The 17,795-nt window shown below is 36.2% G+C and overlaps 1 protein-coding gene across 1 annotated transcript in view; it reads right to left on the bottom strand.

Moving 5' to 3' along the window:
* Window positions 1–17,795, bottom strand: part of LRP1B (LDL receptor related protein 1B) — a 590,048-nt gene that overhangs the window by 252,397 nt on the left and 319,856 nt on the right. The window contains exon 7 of the mRNA XM_042877971.1: window positions 12,203–12,460. Coding sequence (XP_042733905.1) covers window positions 12,203–12,460 — 258 coding nt within the window. The remainder of the gene's footprint in view (window positions 1–12,202; window positions 12,461–17,795) is intronic.

Here is a 17,795-nt window from a genome sequence, read left to right as displayed (position 1 = left end):
AGCTTCTTATAAATCTACTGAGACTGTAAATCAAACCCAGTTATTTACTTCAAAGCTGTTAAGTCATTCACTGTTAAAATTAAAGCATAATTCAGCTGCAGTAGGCATGCCATCAAACACGTGGATTAAGCAAACTGTTGTGGCTACATTAGGCCTGATACTCTTCTCTTTTAACCACCTCTATCAAAGACAGAAGTGTACAACCTTCCACCTTTCGTGACTGCCGCATTCATTAAGAACTTCATAAACCATCCTTTGACAAAAATAAGGTCACTTTATCATCTTCCCATAAAGATGCTAGGTGCTTGAGTATTTCAATTTTAAAGACGTGTCAAATATATATATAGTTACTTTTGCAATACTAAGTATTCAAGGAAAATGACTTCCAGAAAGAATGTGAGCAGTTTAATCCCAGAAGTGGACAATGATGCTATAAGGAGCACTTTTTGGAGGATAATATAGAAGTAAATGAACTGAGTCAGCTCTTAAACAAAAGGTTGGGAAAGGAAGGAAACCCAAATTGCACGTCTTGTAGAAGGTGACATTTATCAGATGACACTGGTTCAGAGGACCTGGAGTATGCTGTAGTGTCATGCAGGTAAAATGTAGATCACAATTTTGTAGGATAATTTCATATTCAGCCCAATATTGTTGCATTTAGCAATGTATAGTGTAGTCAATATGACTAAACAGTTCATGATATGACCCACTTCTATAAATCAATCTGTTCCCTTTCACCAAAGGGCATTATTGCATTCAATTTTATTTTGATCATAAGGTAACACTGACCATCGATTATTTCATTCTGACATATACAAGAAATATTCTTATTGGACACAGAAGTCTTTATCTTCATCTCAAACACACTAGGAGAAGAGGAGAATAAATTATGTTTTCAAACAGAATTTTTCTCTAAAATAAATCTTTTAAAAATGTGCTTATAGTAAAATTAAAAATTAAAATCTGCATACTGAGAACAATTTAAAACCAGCTTGAGAATTGTGACTTAAAAGAATAGTGTAAAAAACTTTAAATATCTTTAGTTTTTTAAAAATATGACTTGAACACTTAGCAAATACATTATGAGACCCCACAGTGCCACACAGTATCTCTGGAACAATATGAGACCCCACAGTGCCACACAGTATCTCTGGAACAAAGTTATATCTTGTACTTTCCTAAACGAGATGACTTCTTTTTTCAGAGTTGGAAAGGAAAGAAAAAGAAACTGTTTCTTATTAAGCTGCTTACTTCATCTTTTTCGCTGCCTCTAGAAATGAAGTTATTCAAAAAGGAACATCATATCCATGGGTAACTCTTACCGCAGTGCAGAGGGAACACTGTCACTGCCTGGCACCTTCAGCATGCTTGTACTTCTGCAAAACATTCAAAGCCACTGCAAAGCACTCAGTGATGTCACATGCTTGGTGTTACAGCTTGAAGAAAACAAGCAAATAAAGCCCTTCGTGTCTTTGAATGTTGACTGCCAGCTGTCTGTAACAGATACACACTCACGCAACCATTATCTTCCCTTTCGTCCTATTAGTCCCTTTCTTTTTTTTTTTTTTCCACCCATTTATCAAAATAATTGTCTTTGAGAAGAAAACTGTTATATTTGACTTGACCAACATCACCTAATTGTCCAGACATAAAATACAGACTGACTTCCAGTAAAAAAAAAAAAAAAAAACCTTTTTACTAACCTATTTCATGCAATGCAAAAAATAAAAATAAAACACAGTTTCAGACTTACAGATTATTATTTTTTTTCTATTTTCATACATTTTCAACAGGACATCAGGATGTTGCTTCTTGTTCCTTTATTTCTATCATCATCATTATGATAGTGGTGGGAATCCAGGTATTGGACTACCTCACCATTATCTTAAAAGCAAATACCAAAATAGTTTCCCATACAAATGTATCCCAACCTACTCAGACATCTGCTGTTTCCAGTAACATGGCTCACACTAAGTGCTGTTAGATTTGCACAACTGTGCTTTCAGAAGACTCCCAGACCCTTCCAGAACATTTTATAAGCCATTCAGAAATATATGGGGCCATAATCCTATCTCTTCTCAACTACAGAAGCTTTGTGTGCGTTGTGCTAACTACTTTTACCTTGTGCATTCTTCTTTTTAAGCCTCACAGCATCTCTACACCATATAGAAACACTGTCATTCTCATGTTACAGATAGAGGGGAAAATATGAGATTATTTCATAAATATCACTCAGAAAGTCTCAGGAAAAATAACAGACTCATGACTACCAGCATATTGCCCTTCTTCCTAAATCTCTCCTCCTTCATGAAATCATGAAATCATAGACTGGCTTGGATTGGAAGGGACCCAAAGGGTCATCAAGTTCCAACCCCCCTGCCACATACAGGGCCACCAACCTCCAGATCTAATACTAGACCAGGCTGCCCAGAGCCCCATCCAACCTGGTCTTGAACATTTCCAGGGATGGGGCATCCACAACCTGCCTAGGCAGCCTATTCCAACATTTCATCATTCTCTCTTTGAAGAACTTCCCTCTGACATCTAATCTAAACCATTCCTTTCCTGTAAACAATAAAAAGAATTTGTCCTAACACTTTCAGAGAAATAAAGAAGAGAGACATGCATTGCATCCCTGTCCAGGTTTCCTCTACAAGGTACTCTTGTCTTCCTTGCACTTATATCTTTTGCCTCTTCTAAAACTGCAGCAAGATACCATGTGTGGATGCAGTCTGTGCTTAGGAATGGAGCAGAAGGGCACGAGCAGCTCTGTCTGCTGCACAGCTCTCCAGATGTTTGACAGTTTGCATAGATGCACACTGTAATTATTTTCAGGATAGCTTTTCTCAAATCATTTTTTGCTCCGTCTACTCTATGAAGGAATGTCTGTCCAATTAAGGGTTTGTAGAAGGAAAAGAAATCCAAATACTGGCCGATTATTTTTAAAGATATATAACACAGATGACAATGCATTCATAGACTTTTATAAAATGTTATATTTTCCCACTTCTTCATCTTACTTGGGTCTTCTTTTCCCCAAAGGATCATTTCTGGAGTTAATGCAATAGTTATGAAACAAAATCTGAATTTTAAAACCAGTTGAACAGACTTAGTGACTAACCATTAAATCCTTGAAAGAGTTTTAAAATGAAGATATGTACTATTTTCAGGATATTTCAAACAGGAAGAGAAGTAGTGCTTATCTTTACAAATACATCATATTTTCCTCCTTACACAGATAAGTACAAAAAAAACCCACCAAAAAACAAAAAACAAACAAACAAAAAAAACACAAACAAATCCACATCCTTGTAATAAAATTAATGGATTCGTGTAGTTAAGCGAATTATCAATGTACATAATGCAAGCAAGTCCAAAAAAATGGCAAAAAATGGAGTCTCTGGAACTGCCAATTTCAAAAGGTATCCCAACAACTCCACCATCAGCTCATTAATTTGCTTACATGGTGTGATATATTCTGTGCAATTACACATGCAAAGACTATTGGAACTTTATCATCAATTCAAGAAGTGTTACAGTGAATGCCTAACTCAACATATCAAACAGCAGCTGGTTTCTGACATGTTGATAAAATGTAGGGCTTCAGCTTTGTGCAAACAAACCAACCCTTCTGCATATTGCGTCCTCTCTTCTCCCTGAATTTGTTACAATGATTAGAGGACATTTTTTTCAAGAACTAAGACATTTATATAGCTTAGGGTTGGTTTTAGAAAAAGTGATTTCTTATGCTTAAAAGATCTCTGGCATGCAACTTTTCAGTTTTAGAATAAGTACTTCACTAAAGCCACAAGCAAAAGTTGTAAAGCAAAACCAAAATGTTGCTTTATTCAAGGTAACTGTCAAATACTGAGAAGCATAAGTTTTGTTCTTCCATTTGATATATTTAATAATACTGACATGATTCATAGGCTTTTTTCACTTCAGGTTCTACTGTGGAGCTGAAGTCAAAAGAAATATTTGAATCAAATAGGCTTTGTTCTAAGTAAAAATCCACAACCTAAATTCTGTGGACTGAGAAGACAAAAACATTTCCATGAACTGGAGATAATACTTTTTGAGTGAGGCTTTTGTTCTGTCACTCAAAGTTAAAAACTGGGGGAAAAAAACCCCAACAAATATTACACCACCAAATCAGAGGGTGTGTTTAATTTGCCACTTCCACTACAGTGCAAATAACAATCACAATTTTCTCAAATTTGCAAACATGAAATTCCCTTTTCTTTAAGATCCCTTGATAAAGTGTTATGTAAAGTACTTTGTGCCTCTTCGTCCTAAATTACAATAAACACAAAAAGGTCCAGGTGAGCTTTGAAAGCAGACTAATACACTGGAGAGGTATAGCTTCTCATTTCACTTCTACTTGGATTCATTTGTCATTCACTTATGAAAAGCTTGGTCATTATTTACCTTTGCCCTGTAATAGTTCAAGACATTAGATCAAAGTTTGAGTTGCAAATCAATATGATTATGCCCTATTCTTTACTATAAAGACAAAAAAGGTTAAAAGAAGTCATTTTTAAATTTTATTGTAATGTTGTCACAACTTGACTTCTGTGATCTGTGTCTCAGATATGAGTCTTAAGGTGAGTGAAAGACCAACTTTAATGACATAATCCAAAGCGTATTAGGTAAAAATAAAAGATTCTTGAACTCTTGATTTTTTAGCTGATTTCAGTTGTTTTGTTGTTTGGTTTAATTTATTTATTTATTTATTTATTTAGGAGGAGAATGAAGTCTGAATGAACTATTTGCATTAATTAATTAATAAGCTATTATCTGGAAGTATGTAACAAATTTACTGTCAATTAGTCCAATTGAAGTAACTTGATTAGCATCCTGTGTGACGTGGAATTACAAAGAAATATTTCCACTTAGCAAGAAAAGCCACCTCATTAAATACATGAAATTTATAAATAAAATAGAGTGCCAGTAGAAGACAAACAAATTTCATGCATGTATAATTAGTGGATGGTATTTAATACCATGTTGTTAATTAGATCTTTACTGCCATTGAAGATAGCTTCTGAGAGCATACACTTAAATCCTTGATTTCATAACCAACTCTGCTGAAATTTCAAGGCTACAAATATGTCTCGTGCATGTCTCCTCCTTCCTTAGAAGAAAGGCAGAAGGGAACATTTTTCCTGATCACTGAGAAGGCTGTGCTATGCAAATGTCTGCATCTCCCTGAATATTTGCCCATTACTGAAGTCCACAGTGAATTTGCAGAAGCAGAACAAATTTATTTGTTGTGAAAATGGTATTACAAAGAATACTACCATTGACTGCCATGTAAAAAGCCAAAATGAAGCCAGCAGGGTGCGCACAGATGTTGAAGGCATGTGTGTAAGTGTGTTTAATCACATAAGACACGCATTACTTAATTTCATATTTCTGAAAAGTGTTAATAAAGTACAAAATGTTACTGTTTTACAAGTATTATAATCACTCTATTTAACAGAGTTCATCAGCAGTATGTTTGATAAACATACATGATTACTGATATTTTGACTGTCCCTTTTTATATATGAAATACTTCAATGGGAAATTTCCAGCTTGCTGTCTGACTTTGCTGTCAAGGCTGGGTTGGTATGTAAGGAAGAGAAACAAAATGCAGTTGTGTCAGACTGTTAGGACAGTAATGGTACTAAGATGGAAATGGTCAGCTAGCAGGTTGGTGATTGGGAAAAAGGGAATCTGACAATGTAGAACTGAGAACAAGGAGATTAAGAGATGCAGGCTTTGCGGAGACAATATTTGGTACACTATCTGAGGCAAAGTCCAGGAGTTTAGAGAAAAATATATTGCAATCAAAAATTTGTACTGAGAAATACCATTGAGATAAGAATTAGCTGCCCAGAGCATTACTACTGAAAAGCACACAAAAGATAAAAAGACATCATGCAAGCTTAGATAAGAACAGAGGCAAGGCTTTGAATGATATCAATAGAAGATCAATTGTGGAAGTTGGCTAAGTAACAAAGGTTGAAGAAATAGTAGTATTATATCTGACTGAATGACCAAAAAAAATCTATTTTTGGCAATTAACAAGCAGTTAATAAATAGCTCTTATTTCAAAAGAGGTTAAGTGCAGGTAACCTAATATTGGAGGGAAATCCTACAAATTCAGCACATCTGCTTTGAAGAAGATATTGCCTCAAAAATGCATAATACAATGTTACAGGCACACTATTCAATCCAATAGCATAAATCCTCAAGTCAAACTGAATGGACTGTATCCAAAAAGCACCAAAAGCAGACTGATGCTTCACAGCTAGCATTTAGAAACTTGTAATATATGCATGACCCTCTTAGGATCTCTGATATCAAAGATTTTCACCTAACTTTTGTGCAAACCATCAAGCACTGAGACAGACACTTCAATATATGAATACTATTAATAGGAAAAGACACGGATTTGCAATACCTGCTGTGATCAGTGGAAGACATCCAGCTGATGGTTCATGTTGGAACACAAATCCCAGAGTCTTCAGGCAATCTCTGAGCCTGCCTGAGAAAGGCTGAATGAATGCATTCAGCAAAAGATGTGAACTACCCTTATTCTTCTAGTAAACATGATTATCATCAAAAAGGCTATGTGTAGCCAATAATCAGAAAAGATTAGCTAGGATTTAAAGAGAGCAGCAGAGTGATAAAAGGAAGTTCCAAAAGCTTGAGTCTCTAAGGGAGTCTTATATTACAGGATGAAAAATAACAGTACATGGAGGACAGTTATTAGACAGCACTGTTGCCTGCATTAAGTAAAGACCATACAGCACTAACAAAGCTGTATCACAAACTGGATCAAAAGTTTTCTGAGTCCCAGTCTACTAAAATGAAGGATGAATTCAGCCAAAAAAATATCAGCAGCAGAGACTTCTAGACTATGTTACTGTCCATCAAGATGACCCTAATTATGCTCTGACTCATTTCCTCAGAGCCCCTGAAGTACAGACAGAATTTCCCATATATGATCTCAGAGTAAAAGGTTTTTAGCTCCTACTAAAGATTTGCACTTGCAGGGGAAAGCCTAAAAGAACAAAGAAATTAAAGTAAACATGAAAACAAATGGCATTCAGGAAGTCATGAGTGAAGTCTGATGAAAGATCTAATCTTACACATATGTCAGTGATGAATTGTATATAATAGCCTTAGATGGGACACAAACCTGGTTCCCCATTAAGGATCAACAATTTCACAGCACAGCTAGAACACATACCAGGTAATCCTTGCAAGTCACCTGTAAAAGTACATGAATAATAAGGTAATAAAGTCCAATAATAAAAATAATGTTTCCACAGTAGTAAAGAGGAAGGTCAGCTTTAAAGAATGGTAGCATCTCACAAGGCAGTAAAAGGAGATGGGAAATTCAATCTGAATAAAGAGGAACCTGATAAGAAAAATATTTCAGTTTTGTGTATTTAATAATGGCTTTGTCTACAGTGAGATATTGCCAAATATAACAAAAAAAGTCTTTGGACAAACTAAAGAAATTGTTATCTCAGAAGTAGCATTTATCCACTCTTCCCAGAACTGCACTAACACCAGTGTAAGATCTGCTGGTGGTTCCTAAGTATGCTGTGTTATTTCTTTAGGACACTCTTTCTGGTTCTGGTTTGTATCAGATGCTCTGAACACTACTCAGCATTTCCTTTGATAAGATTGATAAATGTCATAAATGCCAACCTAAATGACCGGAGGTATTCTGAATGGCACTCACAGTAGTTGTTAATTACTACTAGGAAATATTTTAGATCTTGGGAGGGGAAGCTTTGGGACTATGTTTGTGTCTGCATGATGTAAAAACCCAAAGAGACAAATAGAAGAATATAACACAGAGTATCAAAAGCCTTCCTTGTCCTCATGCTTTTAATCCTTATTCAGATGCTTCTGTTTTGAAGGAGCTGTTTGGTGTTTGCTTTTTTTCCCCACTAAACTCGGAAGAAAGAGGAAGCATTTGTTTGCCTGTGAGTGCACGATTAGGGGGACCAAAAATATGGAACGGAAAGTTAAATTCACCAAATGCTGTTAGATAGTATGTCTGATGGTTTTTACAGTAGCTGCATCCAAAAAGTGGGAGAGCCATGAAGTCAGCTCTGGCTTGGACTCATGGGGCCAAGAAGAATCTGCTGGGTGGGGCTTATATCATATGCCAAGAAAGCCTGAATCAAACACCAAACTGGACTGGATTGAATCAAACACCAGCCAAACAAAATATCATGCTCTGAAGCAGCATCCTAGAAGTGAGTTTTCTGCATAATAGTGGCTAAAACCCAGGTTGTGCTGTCTGGTGCTTGTTTGGAGAGAGAACAAGGTGCTTGACGCTTGTTATAGTGAAGGTAAAAAATGCTTATTTAAATGAAGACATAGGAGATTCTGTCATCCAGAAAATTCTGTTCTTGTTGCTTCCCCATCCTAATACACATAAGCATTGGTATGGGATCACACATTGCAGCGTTGGAAAGACAGAAAACTGTGAGAGACTTTCCACTTTCATTCCATTAAAAAGACATTCTGCTGCTTTGGTTCTCAAGGTAGCACTTTACATAAATGATTGTTCCTGGCAGTCCTGCTATACTAACTGGAAGGGAGTTAAGAGATAGTATAAAGTGTCAGGGAGCATGCCCGTTATATGGGTGGTGTGTGCATAAGCTTGCCTTACCTGAGAGTCTTCCCTGAAATCATATTTGGCTCCAATGCTACTTATATAAATCTGCCTGAAAGGAAAATTTTCAGCTTACCTTCCAACAATTTCTGGTTTCAATAAGACAAGTTTAAAAAAAAATAATAACCAACACCTGGTCCTGGCAAAGACAAGAATGTGTGTGCTGATATTACCATGCCCATGGAAAGATAGAAAAAAAAAAGAAAAAAGCCTTGTCAGTGCTATAGTAATTTTTACAAGACTGAAACTAGCGCTCTAATACTTGACGATATTTCCTATGCTCTAGAACTTGGTACAAGGAATGCCAACACTGCCTGTGCTGTAGCAAATGAAATCGGGGTGCAGGAGAGCCTCTCTCTGCCACATTTAAAGCTGTGAAGAACAAGGTACAGATGATGCAGACCAAGTTAGCACTGCTTTTCAAAGGAACTCAACTGGGACTCCTATGTGTCAAAATGAAATCATCTTGGACTGCCTTTTGAAGGAGAATGCTAAATACTAAAGAACCATAATTTCTTTTATTTTGTGAATCCAAAGCTTTATATTCACTAACTAGAGCTTGCACAATATGCTCTGCCTTGAAAGTGAAGTTCTGTGATTCTGTGATTCTGTGAAGTCATTTTCACAGTCCTTGCTTTCCTAAAAGTAGTCTTTCATCTTAAAATAGGATCTGTATTCTTTGTTCCTAACTACAAGACTTACTTGCCTTCACTAAAAAAGCACTTTGAGAAAGCCCACTTCAAGCAGTCCCAATCACTTTGTACAACTGACCTTTCCACCAATTTTTGTGTCATATGCAGATAACATGTTTTCTTCTATACACAAAAAGAAGAAAAAAAAAAAAAGACAAGCATAAAGAAATTCAGAATTTCACTAACACTACTAGAATATTTTTTTCTTTTTTTTCCCCCACTTTCTTTTGTTTTAAATACATTTTGGAATATTGTTTTTGCAGATGGATGATAAAAAAAGGTTTTTTCCTATGAAAACCAGAATTTCCATTTTTCTATGAATAACTCCATGGGCACAACCATTTATTTGTCTTGAGCTGCCAGAGCAGCTTATACTTTCTCTTACACTTGAAAATGCACAGGGTGAAATTCTTCACCAGGAGGAAAAAATGAATTTGTTTGCCTCATCAGATCCAGGTGCTAAACAATGAAGAGAAATAGAAAAAGTTGTATGATGGGTAACAGAGGGTGAAGGGGAGAAAAAGAAGAATTTAAGATTAAAAATCAGTTTTGCAGTAGCCAGAAAATGACCTATACATGTCTGCAGACATATATAACAGCTATAGCAACACCAGACTCCTTGCAAAAATAACTCCAGATATATGTCTGGAAGGGAAAAGATTAACCAGAGGGACAATTCTGTTCTACACAACAGAGGGAAAAAAAATCTGTAACAGACAACTTCTGATTGAACTCTTGGAAGTAATGCATTTCCATAGGAGTTTCAATTCTTCATTTAAACAAGACCAAATACACTGAAGTTTCAGAAGAAAGAGTCCGCAGGTTGATGTGTGCTAACGCTACAAATAATGACTAGCTTATTAATTGCAGGCACTGTGTCCATTTCCATATATATTTCATGACACGGTGTTATTCTCAGGAACAGACGTGCTGTTGCAGATCCAAACAACTCAGAGGTTGGCAATTACGGAATCACAGGATTTACGGAGTTGGAAAGGACCTCAAGAGATCATCAAGTCCAAACTGCCTGCTAAAACAGTACCCTATGATAGGTCAGACAGGTAGGTGTCCAGACAGGTCTTGAATATCTCCAGAGAAGCAGACTCCGCAACCTCTCTGGGCAGCCTGTTCCAGTATTCCATCACCCTTACCATAAAGAAGTTCTTCCACATTTTATGGAGCTTCCCATGTTCAAGTTTTAGGCCATTGCTCCTTATCTATTGCTATGCACTACTGAAAAGAGACTGCCCTCATCCATTTGCCTCCCAACTCCCTTCAGATATTTATAAACACTTATCATTAAGACTCTTCATACGCAGAGAACAGAGACTGAGAAAAGCAAGAGAAAACTGGTGGAAGAACTACAAAACAGCTTTAGGATCCACCTCGATGATGAAGATGTGACAGAACAGACACAGTTCAATACAAACCAAATTTTGCTAAGGACTGTCGTTAATCTGATTGTTCTTAGTAAAAGGAAAACAAAATAAAATATCAATAATAGAATGAATTTAAAAGGCACAATCAAATATTCCACGATCATTAGAGCATTTTGATATCTAGAATATGAAGAACCCTATGAAAATACAGTATCCAAAAAAAAAAAAATAAATAGAAAGCAGACAGGATCAAGTACAGTTATACTTTGCATCAAAATTAAGAGAGTCCTCTAAAAAAAAATATAGTCACAGTGAGTTGCAAGGCAAAACAAAACCAAACAAAACAACATGTTCTAATTTTTTCATAGAATCATAGAATGGCTTGGGTTGGAAGGAACACCAGGGATCAACAAGGTCCAACCCCCCTGCTGCAGGCAGGCCACCAACATTCTTTTTCATTCTTTTCTATTAAATTTTCTATATAGTAAATAGACAACTAAAAAAAGTGGTTAAAACAAGCAAACAAACAAAACTCTCTTACTGTGCAGAAATGACCATATTTTATAGCAGCTATCTTGATAGTCTCAAGCCCAATCTCTGGAATACCACATCAAATTTGTGACTTGAATATGGTCCAAGAGTTTGAAATCAGTTCAGAGTTCTTCTTTGAGATCTATCTCTACTTAAAAAGAGATGTTCAGAATCGTAGGTCCAAAGCAAAGGAGTGGAGCTTCTTGTCCTAAGTTTTTGTAAGCCTACTGTTAACAGCATCATTACACTCCTCAGTGCTGTGCTTTATAAGCTAGCACATGGACCATTCTCATCTGAAAGATGAAGAAATTTGGTCTTCTTTTCACTGCATGTTGTTTTGCAATCTGTTCACATGAAAATGTGTAAGTGCGCAAACATCTCCTTCAAAAGATAACAGCAGTCCACAAATAGAAAAAATGACTGCTATTTGCTATAATGCTAAAAACTAATTCAGCATTATGAGGGTTTGTTTTTTTTTTCCTCAACTGCAAAAAGGCAGCAATTTATTTTCTGCCTGTTAGGAAATATTCTATTTTCATGAACTAACATACTTCTGATACCTGGCAGCAATTTGAAAAGCATGTGTCTCTCATTCATTCAATATTAGTATTATCCAGTAGTAGAAAACCACATAGAAGTGCTACGCAGCACCATTTTGCCAATGAGAAACCACTTTATACTTCTTCTTCTGTTGCCCTGCCCTGATTTTGTAACATGTAAATGTTATTTAAACTATAAAAATGCACATTTTTAAAAAACTTTTCATGCACATATACATTGGAGTGAGATACATAAAAGTATTACAGGCATTTAAGACTGTCTTCAGCAGCAAGCCTCAAATATTTTTGAGATCTCCTGCAGCTGTTCACAAAGATGAATATGACTGTTTTGCTAAATGACTGTCTAATACTTACTGTGAAGATACTGCACAACATTTATTATCCACTCGTCTGTTAACTTCCCAGCTTTTGTTATCTTTGCACATTTCAGCTGACTTGCAAGATCCCTTGATTCAATCCAACAGATAGTGTCCTCTCTGTAGCTATAATCTAGTGTCAAAATAGAAGATCCTTTTATAGGAGTTCTGGCAGACACTTTGCTTCCATTAAGATGTAATACCTCTATTGTTTCAGAGTTCGCAATCAGAAGAAGAGGAGGTCTATCAGCAGGCTCTGAAAACAAATCAGAGAAAATATTAAGTGTTATCTATCTTATGAGCTTGAATGAAATTTTTACATGTTCTTACCTGCATGTTTTAAGAGATAATAAATGGGTTTTGTTTTTGTTTTCATAACTATCATATATTTCAAATTACTACTATATTTTATCTTGCTGTTCTAATAGTTCACATCATTAAAGAAAATTAATTACTCTAGCCCCACAGCTTCTGTTTAATTCTGTGCAGCATTATTGCAACATTTTTCATGCATAAGTCATAAAAAGAAATACATTTATGCAAATTATTTGTATCCAGTTTACTGACATTTCTAATAGAATGGAGGCCATGAAAACCTGAAGAATTTATGAGTACATGTGGAATGGTAAATGACATTTGTATCTGAACCTTTAAAAAGAGACAAAAACTGAGTGAATGCTTCTACAAAGCAAAGCGAAAAAGCAACAACAACAAAACCAAACAACAACAAAAATCAGTGAAACCTGGCTACATCATGTACATCTCGGGTCTAATACTGTGCAACATAAGAGAGAAAGCCTTACGCTGTGGAAAATCCTAACAGCAAGAGGGAACTGACAATACCTAGTTTCCATTGGGTTAACATTCAGGTGACAAAAAAAAACAAATGAACAGGAAGCATGAAGAAACAACTTCACACTCACTTGAATCACTTTGACTGGAAATCTGCCTATAATGGAAGAAAATACTCAGAACATTCTATGAATACCGAAGGAAACCCAAACTGTGAAGAATATATATTTTACATACAAAATATTCATTTAAGATGATGCTAAAAGTTCATGATTTGACAAGTTGTTCAAGTTAATAATTTCTTGTTACACCTAGAGAGAAACAATTGTTACTGAGTGCAAATAAATTTTGCATTATGAGTGCTATTGGATGCAAAAGCAGCTGGTTTTACTTTAGGCGTATTTTTCATTGCTTTATTGGATAGAAAATCCCAGGCTGGTGTGAAATGATGTCTCTGTGTTAATTAAAAAAAATATTAATCTCAGTATGGTGAGAAGTTTGTTATATGTGGTTTCACTAATGAAATTGATTGTCATTTTTTTCTAGATCTAGAGGAGTATGTTTCCATTGGTACACAGTCCCAGTCGATGTAGAATCATCATGGGGATGTCTATATCAAAACCATTTGCCTGCAGGTTGACTTTGTTCTTTGTTCTTTTTAAAGGGAAGCACTCCTTCATTAGAAGCTTTGATTTGTAATGCTCCAAATGTGGTTTAAGCTTGCAATAGGTTTAAATGGAATAACAGCGATGTTTAATTTTGCAATGAAGTATGTTCACATGAATAATAACATTAAGTTGACAAAATTTTAGAAGTTGTATTAATGAAAAAAAAAAAAGAAAAAAGAAAAAAAAAAGAAACAAAGAAAAGAAAACAAAAGAACAAAAGAAAAGCCCTGAAACATAGAAACTCACACTTCTGTTGCCAAGCATGTGGAAAAATTTTTTGAGCTGCCAAGTCTCACCCCATGAGCTCTCAGCCCAAAGCAATCTACTTACATTCAGAAAATAAATCAATATTCAAATTAATATTTTTGATCAACATTCTATTTCACACAGTTTTAAGAATTTCGCTAAGCAATTCCAGATAAAGAAATGCAGAAAAAAAAGAAAAAAAAAAAGCATAACTAAAAGGATTTGAGAAATAAAGCTTCATCAGCAAGTCTGATCAAAGAGAAAAGGGACATTATTGAACACACTGCTCACTGGTCTCACTGAAATCAACAGCAGTACCTTTAAATTCTGTTCTTTGATACAATGAGTTTTTATTAAAACATCTCTTTTGCTAATATTTTGCTTACTTTGTCACCTAAGACAATTCTATAATGGATCAGCATGCATTCTTTCTAAACAAGATTTCATTATTCTTTCCTACTGTCTTTCATTCTATAATGTGTTCTATACTTTGCAGCGTCTTTTCTCAGTAAATCTGGTGTACCTGGTGTAGGGAACCTGCTTTGACAGGGGGGTTGGACTCAATGATCTCTGGAGGTCCCTTCCAACCCCCACAATTCTGTGATTCTGTGATTCTGTGATCTCATGATGACATCTGCAAAACCTCATTTCTGTAATTTACTACTTTTCCAATTTACTGTCAGTACTTGTCTTGCATTCACTATCACTATTTGTACCCATGCAAGATTCTGAAAACTTGAAAATTTCTAATGATTTGAACTTTGTAAAGCAATCTTTTGCAAACTATTGTAAGACGCAACTGAAGCTCCCTAGCCATCCTTTTATTTTCCTCAGAAAAGAGGACAGTGGGGTTTTTAATGAGAAATTTTATTTGCCTTTTCCCAAATAGATCTATTTTGTAGTCAACAGTGTTCATCATGTGTGTCAATCTTTGCCCCTACTGCATCCTTTCTTCGGAACTGCTAACCATCAGAAGACAAATAGGCCTAAGAGATTTTGTCTCCATCATTCTGAGAGTTTCGATGCTGATATAAAAGGTCTGTTTGTGCCTGTATCTTGCTATCTGCTGCTCTCTTCCCACAAAATACCATCATTCACCTCTCATCCAGCATTGGTGTAAAAAATTCCTTACTACCATTTTTGCTTTTGTGCTTTGAATTAAGCCAGATATTACATCAGTCTGCCATCTGTAAGGCGTTCAAGAAGCAGATATCAGGCACTGTTTGCAGTTAAGGAGCCAGCATGGTTGCTTAGTTGTCTGAGGCTGTTATAGAGAACCATATCCTTTCCTGCATTATTTTAAGCTTACCCATTGGAAATTGCCACAAGGACCACTGAACTACAGAGAAAGGTTGTATTTCAGTATTAATGTCTAAGAAATAAAAGAATTCTGAAAAAGAATTAGCACTGAAACTCCTGAGCAGAAGTAATAAATCAAACATGGCTCCAATACTCATGACACTGCTTAGCAGCCATGACTAAATGTTAGAACAGATCTGTACTCTAGTAGAATTTATCCAGAAACCAGGATACTCAGTTGAAAATTCTCTTTTTCAAGCAGTCCATACACAACATAATTGAATGGGCAGAATCGGTTAATCATGCTTTTTCACTCTAGGGTAAGTGACCTGACTATTTCAGGGCTGCTCAGATAAAGATCGATTTTGTGAAAAAAGTTTTCTTCTCTTCCTCCTCACAAAAACTGCTTGTCAGTGCCTCAAAACAGAATGCACAAAGCCTAGAAGGTTAGTGGACAGATATGAGTTGCATTGAGCTGGCAGCAGCTTTTCAAATAACTGGACGTCATGTCTGTTTCTCTTTCCAGAGTTGTTTTTTGTTTTTTTTTTCCCTTTTTTTTTTTTTTCTTCTTTTTTTCAATTTTATTGGAAAGATAAGAAGCAAATAGCACTCTAATCCAGGAAAGTTTTATGATTCATCCCTCTAGACTAAAGTGAAAGCATCTTCCTTTGAATTATGTTTAAGATAGAGTAGCAGAAAAGATGAAAGTCTTATGTTCTCTCCCCCTCCTGATCTTGTCTAAATTACAGATCAATAGTGATGTCATAACAAATCAGAAACAAAGCCTTTTTGCTCTGCCACCAACAGTCCTTGTTCTGTGGAAGGAAACTTTTAGAAATGCCAGTGCTGGTGGATTGGCTTGTTGTTATTTTTTATCATTATTATGATATGAAAAGGATAAAAATTGTAAATCAGTGTTTACAAGCAAGTTAAGAACCCTTTCTCTGAGGTCTACATTGTAAATTTGAAGAGCTTTGCTCTTAGCAGAGTGCACACATTGTATGAAAGTGTGACAAATATTCAGAAGTGTTGAGTAAAATACAGTCTCATTTTATTTTGAAATTAATTTTCTGTACTTAGGCAATGAATCCCAAAATGGACTACTTCAATTCTAAAACCTCAAAGCATCAACTGACAAAGTTCTACAAGAAAACTACGTTGAGAGATACATTTGAGAGTAATAAATATCAGGAATAGCTTATAACTTTAATCTTTATCCTTCTTTACATATACAATAAATGTTTCTTATCACACGGTATTTCTCTGTAGATGGTCTATGAACATATAAAATACATCAGGAACTTTTGCAAGAAAAACAGTTATTTTTTCCCCTGGCTAAAGTTTTCCAATTCTGTCCTTCTGTTTCCTTAAAAATTCTTTTTATCCAGTGCAGACCTCACAGTACAGACATATACACTTGGCAAACAAAGAACTTCTAAAACTCCATTCAGCAGAGCTGTATTTTGTTTCATTTTCACCTCAGAAGTCATTAACTGCTTCTTTATTCATAAAAGAAAGTCTGGCTAAAAAGTCTTGGAAAAAAACCACCATGGTGTGCCTCTAGCTGTTTTGATACCTATTTTTACAACCTTCCCAAAGGTACTGCTCAGCTATAAGTTTCAAGATCCAAAGTTATTTAAATGAGCTAAGGAAGAAAATGCAGAATTTAATGAGGGATAAACCTCCCTACCTTCACAGCCAAGCGTTCGGCTGCCTAAAGGATAGAAAAACAGCAGCTCCTGTGAACTGCTTTGCTAATTGAACCATCCCACATGCTAAAAGGTGCCCATTATGGGTGGGCTCTGAGGCTGCGAGGAGCTGCAAGCCTCACCCGCAGAACTTCATCTAGGTCTGGGGCCCCCAGCATGAGGAAGACCTGGAGCTGTTGGAGCGGGCCCAGAGAAGGACACGAAGATGCTCAGAGGCCTGAAGAACCTCTCCTGTGGAGGCAGCTGGGGGTGTTCATCCTGGAGAAAAGAAGGCTCCAAGGAGACCTCATTGTGGCATTTCAGTGCTTATAGAGAGCTTATAAACGGAGGGAGGGAGACAATTTTTTTACATAGGAAGACAGTGATAGGACAAGGGGAAATGGTTTAAGCTAAAAAAAAAAAGAAAAAATTAGATTCAGATTAGATGTTAGAAGGAAATTCTTTATTCAGAGGGTAGTGAGACCTTGCCACTGCAGTCCAGAGTGGTGTAGGTGCCCAATCCCTGAAGGTGCCCATGGTTGAGTTGGATGGGGCCCCGGGCAGCCTGAGATGCTGGATGGAATCCCTACCCAGAGCAGAAGGTTGGAATTGGATAATCTTTGAGGCTCCTTCCAATCCAAGCCATTCTATCATTCTACCATTTTCTGATATCTCCAGATGCCACAACAGCCATCCCCTGGCTCCTGCTCCTGCAGGCCACTGCTACCAGGCACATCTCCCTTCCTCTGTACCTTGGTCACTGCCCATCCATGTAATATGTAATCAGAAACCTCTTGCTAACAATATGGAAACAAGATGTAGTACAAGGCTCATAGCTTGGCGTTGTCTGTTGTGCTTTACCTAGGACAATGGATGGAAGATTATATTCTTAGAAGAT

This window comes from Lagopus leucura, unplaced genomic scaffold, assembly GCF_019238085.1.
Source record: "Lagopus leucura isolate 7727_CA_CO unplaced genomic scaffold, USGS_WTPT01 Super-Scaffold_100019, whole genome shotgun sequence".
In the NCBI taxonomy this organism is placed as follows: Eukaryota; Metazoa; Chordata; class Aves; order Galliformes; family Phasianidae; genus Lagopus; species Lagopus leucura.
Note: the sequence above shows the minus strand (reverse complement) of the source record. Positions and strands in the feature narration are given on the sequence as shown.